The 6,735-nt window shown below is 36.9% G+C and overlaps 2 protein-coding genes across 2 annotated transcripts; one reads left to right on the forward strand and one right to left on the reverse strand.

Annotated features, from left to right (window-relative positions):
* Nucleotides 1-43: 43 nt before the first annotated feature.
* Nucleotides 44-2,698, reverse strand: LOC130745067 (uncharacterized). The gene is made up of 3 exons (XM_057597213.1): nt 2,660-2,698; nt 1,758-2,504; nt 44-52 (listed from the first exon to the last, which is right to left on the reverse strand). The coding sequence occupies exons 1-3, from the start codon at nt 2,696-2,698 to the stop codon at nt 44-46; spliced, it is 795 nt and encodes a 264-aa protein (XP_057453196.1).
* LOC130747669 (GTP-binding protein BRASSINAZOLE INSENSITIVE PALE GREEN 2, chloroplastic) lies at nt 1,621-5,413 on the forward strand. The gene is made up of 3 exons (XM_057600671.1): nt 1,621-4,316; nt 4,467-4,634; nt 4,788-5,413. The coding sequence occupies exons 1-3, from the start codon at nt 3,108-3,110 to the stop codon at nt 5,133-5,135; spliced, it is 1,725 nt and encodes a 574-aa protein (XP_057456654.1). The 5' UTR covers nt 1,621-3,107; the 3' UTR covers nt 5,136-5,413.
* The last annotated feature ends 1,322 nt before the right edge of the window (nt 5,414-6,735 follow it).

A 6,735-nucleotide genomic window follows, 5' to 3' on the forward strand; every position in this document is an offset into this window, starting at 1 on the left:
ATCTTTTTCAAAATAATTTGCAATACAAATAATGCATGTCACCTCAAGAACCCTAATAACAAACAAAACTCTAAACATTAACGGATAGAAAAGCACCATAGTTCAAGGGGCGTGTTTCGGGATGGTAACAGGTCGGGTCGAGCTCATGTTTTGTCTTTCCCAAATCCAAACCCGTTGTTGCCTCAAACACACGTTATAACCTAACTTGATTGATGGATTTTTTTTGCAAAACAAAACGCGACTTATATTATTTTGTGATGAAAAAACCGTTTTATATCTCTTTGCAAAGAAATATGATATCTTATTGTTTAAATATGATCGAATTATTAACAAATCAAGTTGTTAAATTATATATATAATAGTAGTTTTGTAATTATATATATATATATATATATATATATATATAGGGGATGTATCCTATGAGAAAGATGATCTTATGTGAGAAAATGAGAATAAATCACGACTGTTAAATCTAATTATGGATGGTCAAAGTTAGTGCATAAGAGCAACTCCAATGGGGTTGCTTAAAATAAGGTGCGCTCCTTATTTTTCTGCCCTATTGGAGCTTGCTGAGGTGGCGTTGCTAACAGCTCAAAGCTAAGCAACGTTGCTTAAATAAGCAACGCTCCTTAACTTGCTGCAGCTATTAAAAAAATTGTTTTCTCTTTCTCAACCAGCAACAGAATTCTCGTTAAAAGAAGAGGGAAGAACAAGCAGAAGCAACAAACAGAGATAATCCATAAAGGTCACAAGCAGTAGAAAAAAATAAAAAAAATAATTCAGAAATTTATTACAGAAGAGAAGGGAGATGAGCACAAATTTAATAAATTTAAAATACAAATTGTTGAAAGTCCCAAACAAAAGAAAAAAACAAAACAAAACAAAAATTTGTTACAGAAGAGAAGAGAGAACCGGAGACAGATATGTGAGGTGAGCACCGCCGGCGCAACAACGACTCCGACAACAATGACTTATTGCATGTCTCCGATCTATTTTGTAAACCCACAATCTCATGATTGAACCTCCGATGTGGTTGTGGGAAGCTCCGATTTGTTGCTGGAACCTCCGGTATGGAGATTGAATCTTCGATCTGGGTTTGGGGAGGTCTGATTTGTTGCTGGAAGAGTTGATTAACATTGTGTGGGAAGCATAGAGACCAGGGGTGTGAGAGAGATGAAGGAAGGTGTGAGAGAGACGAAGGGGTGATTGAATCTACGATCCATTTTCTTTCTTTCTTCTTCTTCTCGTCTCTTCCTCTCTCTTGCAGAAACTGCTTCTGGATACTTCTGATAAGGGTTGAAGATCAGATTAGGTTTTGTTTTCTAAACCTTATTAAATATTAACACAAAAGCAAGTGGGCTTTTATTATAATGTTAAAAAAATCAAAGCAAAATAACTAACGTGGTAGGCTGAGGCATGAGGGTTCGTAAGTATTTGGGCCTAAAGAAAAAATTGTATTGAATTAATAAATTAGTTTTTTCTTTAACTCAATTAATAAATTAGTTGATAAAAAAATTAATTAGTGATTAAGTAATCAGTTACATTTAAAAAAAAGTAATCAGTTACATTTAAATTAATATTTAAATTTAAATGTGGGAGTAAAAAATATAAATATAAAGTATAGTGGGACCCTACTAAAAGTAAAATAAGCAACCTTGCATTGGAGCAAAATCAACATAGATTGCTTATGAATTGCTTAAATCTTATGTGGCAGCTTGGACCCACCAAAATAGTGTTTAAGCAACTCAACTAACAACCTTGCATTGGAGATGCTCTAAGGAGATCAATTCCTTGTAGTAAGAAGCAAAGATGCATTTGCCCAGCTGTAGATTGGAGGCGAGAACTAAAGCCTCTCTCAAAGCATTTGCCTCAGCTGCGAGAGGAGAAATAGCAAAGAAGCTATTGGCATGGGTCAGGATTTGGGCTCCACTCTCATCATTGACAATGACTCCTAGTGTTCCCCTGCAGGAAGAGTTGCTAAAAGCAGCATCCATATTTATCCTTATGTATCCAGTAAGGGAGAGATTTTCGTTTGCTCTTGACTGCGGGTCTCTATGGCTTCCACCATTCATGGCACTGTTCAGATCCGGTGCACGTCCTGAGGTGGAAGAAACCATGGTGCTTGACTCCTCGATGTGTGAGTTAATCTTCATGGCCACAACTCCTGGAGCAGGTTGTCTTCTCTGGAAGTAACAATCATTTCTCTCTTTCCATGATCCCCAGAGAGTGTGAACTAGTATCATCATTCCAAGCTGGAAAAAATCTTTATTTGTCTCTAGGATCTTGATCTCTCCCAGCAGCCAACCTTTGAAAGAGGAGGAAGCACCTAGAGCAGAAGGATTTAGCTGGATTTGGGACGCAAACCAAACTGGTCTGGTCCATTCACAATCGAGTAGCGCATGAGTAATAGATTCTTCATCCTGACCACAGAAGTTGCAAGTTGGGTCGGGGGAAATCCTTCTTCTGTACAGGGCAGCCTTCACAGGTAGAGCATCTGAGCAGGCCTTTCATAAGAACATCTTTATCTTTTGTGGGACTTGTACATTCCAAATATAAATCCAGATCGAGGAATCATCCGGAGCAGAAGGTTGGGAGGGAGGAGTATCAGGGTGAGCTATTTCCTGAGCAATTTGGTACCCTGACTTCACTAAGTATTGACCATCCTTAGAGTGAGGCCAGCCAAAGACGTCCTCTCCATAAGTGTCTTGTTAATTAATAGAGGGGAGGTCAGTGCAATAATGATCAACCTCAGGAGGAGCTCTGGCGGTTTTGGGTTAGGCTGGTTAAAAAAATATAATGGGCCTTAGAGGCTGACACTGAGTTAAAAAAAAACTGGTGCATGTTAAAAAAAGCCAGTTGACAAAAAAATCCATTTCCGTTTCTATCTCAGATTCTTTGATGCAAATAAAAAAAAAATCTCAGTCAAACGAAAAACCTAGCCTTCGTAATTCGGAACCACCAAGCCGCACGGTGTCTGTGATTAAAACCACCACCACCGGCACCGGAGAGTACTGACATCGCCGTCGCCGCCTCCGCCCTAAACTCTGTAAGCCTCTTCTCGTTAGTTTCCGTTACGTGTTTTCACCATTATTGAACAGTTGATAGAAATGCTCGCAGCTCGAAAACTCTCCCCTTCGAAGCTTAAGCCACTCTTTTACTTATCACTCCTTTCTGAGTGCAAAAACGATGCCAAGTCAAGCATCTTCTCGATCTTACCATGCTCGAAAATCCATTTCCAAAGCTTCCCAGAGTTTAGGTCTTTTTCTTCACAGCCTGCAGAATCAGCTCTGAAGCAAAAGTTGATCCTATCTCGTGAGGGTAATTATGATGAAGGAACATCGCAATCTCTTCATGTTTGTCCTGGTTGTGGGGTTTATATGCAGGATTGTAATGCAAAACACCCTGGTTATTTTGTTAAACCCTCTGAGAAAGACATGAATTATAGATTGCACAACCATCTTGAAGCGGTTGCGCACGAGCCTGAGTTCTCGAATTCGGTTAAAAAGGGACTTGTTATCGAACCGGAAAAGCTTAATGATGATGATTTGAAAGTGATAAAGAAGCCGGAGAAGCCGGTGGTGTGCGCACGATGCCATTCGTTGCGGCATTATGGGAAGGTGAAGGATCCGACCGTGGAAAACTTGCTTCCGGATTTTGATTTCGATCATACTGTTGGGAGGAAGTTGGCGTCCGCGACGGGGGCTCGTTCGGTGGTGCTTATGGTTGTGGATGCGGCGGATTTTGATGGGTCGTTTCCGAGGAAGGTTGCAAAATTGGTTTCGCAGACGATTGAGGATAATTCTGCTGCGTGGAAGAAGGGTAAGTCTGGGAATGTACCTAGAGTGGTACTTGTTGTGACGAAGATTGACTTGTTACCTAGCTCATTGTCACCAACAAGACTTGAGCACTGGATTAGGCAGAGAGCAAGAGAGGGTGGGATTAATAAGATTACTAGCTTGCACATGGTGAGTTCTTTGAGAGATTGGGGACTGATGAATCTTATAGATGATATAATTAAATTGGCTGGACCTAGAGGTAACGTGTGGGCTGTTGGGGCGCAGAACGCTGGAAAGAGTACACTGATAAATTCTATAGGGAACTATGTTGAAGGGAAGGTTACACATCTTACAGAAGCACCTGTTCCAGGGACTACACTGGGCATTGTTAGGGTGGAAGGTGTTCTTCCAAGTCAGGCAAAGTTATTTGATACACCCGGCCTTCTTAATCCTCACCAAATTACAACAAGGTTGACGAGGGAAGAGCAAAAGCTTGTTCACGTGAGCAAGGAGTTGAAACCTAGGACATACAGAATTAAGGTTAGTGCACTGAAATGCTAATTCATGGTACTGAATCTTATGTTTTTGTTAATACATGTACGCTAAGATGCACCGTGGTTTTTATTTGTATGTTTTGTCTGTTGTTAAAACCTACTGTAACTTCATTCTTCTGCCAATTTATTGTGGTAGGCTGGTCATTCGATTCACATAGCCGGTCTAATGAGACTGGATATCGAAGAAACGTCTCTGGATACTATTTATGTCACAGTGTGGGCATCTCCTTATCTTCCCCTGCACATGGGTAAAGTAGAAAATGCAGATAAAATGTTTCAAGACCATTTTGGACGCCAGTTACAGGTATTCTCTATGTTCATTTTAATTGACTATATATTTAGCAATTCCTTGCAAGTAAAAGTCACCAGTTACTCTTTTGATTCACAAGTATTGATCATTCATTGGACATTACCATTTCCTCTATTATAACACTAGTCTGAATTGTTCTTTGTGCAGCCACCAATCGGGAAAGAACGAGTTCAAGAACTGGGGAATTGGGCGAGAAGGGAATTTCGTGTTAGTGGGAACAGTTGGGACTCGAGTTCTGTAGACATAGCTGCTGCAGGGCTTGGTTGGTTTGCCATTGGACTTAAAGGAGATGCAGTGTTAGGTGTTTGGACTTATGAAGGAGTTGATGTTGTTCTTCGCAATTCTTTAATACCCTACAGATCACATACTTTTGAAGATACAGGATTTACAGTATCCAAGATAGTGTCGCACTCTGACCGAGCTATGAACAAGTCACATCAACGAAACGAGAAAAAGGCAAAGGCAATTGAGTCGGAAGTAGTTGTGAACACCTAATTTTGTTAAATAACAATAAGTGTACGAGTGTTAGTTGATGTTTTTGTCCAGTTTTGTTTAATGTACGGTTTGTATGAGCATCCTTCTTACCTTTGACGCTCGTTTTTCCAGAAGCTCCAATATATTGATTCCAGAAAACACGCCTGGAAACGCGTATATAAATGAACTCTTAGTCATCTCCACTGACTTTTGAGTTTTGATGGAGGCTTCGTGATAGATTGATGGTGGTGTTTGAAAGAAAGCAAATTGAATTGAATTGCCATTTAGTTTTTTCTCAAGAGATGACTCAGGAATGCTAACTAAAGAGAATTTCCAGCTTATCAATATCTCAGGTTCAAGCTAGGGTGAGGATCAAATTTGGCATAAGAAAGTTTTGTAGTAACATCTTATGTGACATAGTATGGCTGAATCATTGTAAAATTGTGTACAGTGACAATACATCACAATTAAGTCCGTGCGCTGCACGGGAAAAAATCCTAGTAAATATTACAATAAACGTGCCTTAAGATTGTAATTGTAAACTATTAATCAACTAATTCTAGTCTTAGTAGTGTTTGATCTAGTTTTTGTTTGGCTAAGATACTTTTAATTTAAATTCAGAATAAAAGCTTTAAAGAAGAGTAGAAGTTGGTTGGTGGTTTTTTATTTTATTTTATATTTATTCAGCTAAAATCTATTGGTAAAATATATATTTTCTTAATATTTATGAGTTTAATGGATATGTACACGATGTAAAATAGTTTTACATTAACATTTCAATTAAAATAAAGACATATTTTATGATGTGACGGAATTTAATTGAATAACTGTGCAAATTTTGTTTACACTAAGGTGCACACACATGTAATTCATCATTTGTTATATTTAATTTTGAAAATAGAAATTAAAAGATTAACATATAGTTTTTTTTATCAATATAAGTCTTATATTTTTTATATTTGTTTTTGGACAAATAAAAGTCCACAAAGAGAATACATTTTTTTTTTGAAAGAGAGAATGATATAAATATTTTATAAAAGCCTTGGTTTTATTTAAAACAATAATAAAGTGATGGTTAACTATAAACTTCTATATTTTTATTCAATAAAAATTTTAAAGGATAAAATACAAATTATTTAGAGTTTAATAACATCAAATCATGATAAACGTTTTTAATGAGTACAGCTTTAACTTAGATTTGTTGTTTTTCTTTCTAAACTTGCATTTCATATATTTTGTTTTTATTTCTATTTAAGCAAAATTTATTCATCCCGATACTTGCCATAAATCACAAAATTTCCTTTTATCTACATTTTAGATTGCTTTAATATGGATAATCCAAAACTCATTTCTTCACTAGAGCTTTCCATAAAACCTCTCTTAATAGTTAATACTCTTTCCATAAGCTTTGTCCAAATCTATAAAAACAACATGAATGTCTTAAAATAATAACAACTATTACACATGTATAAGGGAAAAAAAGTAAAAACTATCCATAATTGATTAATAATCTTATCCTTAAGATTGATTGGATACAACTGTAAAATTAAAAAAAAATCCTTATTCTTAATTTCTTTGTTTCTTTAAACATAAAAAGTATTTTTTTTTTTTAGAAATGGAA

Source organism: Lotus japonicus, chromosome 3 (genome assembly GCF_012489685.1).
Source record: "Lotus japonicus ecotype B-129 chromosome 3, LjGifu_v1.2".
NCBI classification, from domain to species: domain Eukaryota; kingdom Viridiplantae; phylum Streptophyta; class Magnoliopsida; order Fabales; family Fabaceae; genus Lotus; species Lotus japonicus.

What these genes read in the sequence shown, in the direction of transcription:
- LOC130745067 (XM_057597213.1), bottom strand. Translation starts at nt 2,698, where the DNA reads ATGGAGAGGACGTCTTTGGCTGGCCTCACTCTAAGGATG. An exon ending in CTGGCCTCACTCTAAGGATG is followed by an intron (nt 2,505 to 2,659) that starts GTCAATACTTAG and finishes TTCTTATGAAAG; the next exon opens with GCCTGCTCAGATGCTCTACC.
- LOC130747669 (XM_057600671.1), top strand. Translation starts at nt 3,108, where the DNA reads ATGCTCGCAGCTCGAAAACTCTCCCCTTCGAAGCTTAAGCCACTCTTT. An exon ending in CTAGGACATACAGAATTAAG is followed by an intron (nt 4,317 to 4,466) that starts GTTAGTGCACTG and finishes TTATTGTGGTAG; the next exon opens with GCTGGTCATTCGATTCACAT. An exon ending in ATTTTGGACGCCAGTTACAG is followed by an intron (nt 4,635 to 4,787) that starts GTATTCTCTATG and finishes TTCTTTGTGCAG; the next exon opens with CCACCAATCGGGAAAGAACG.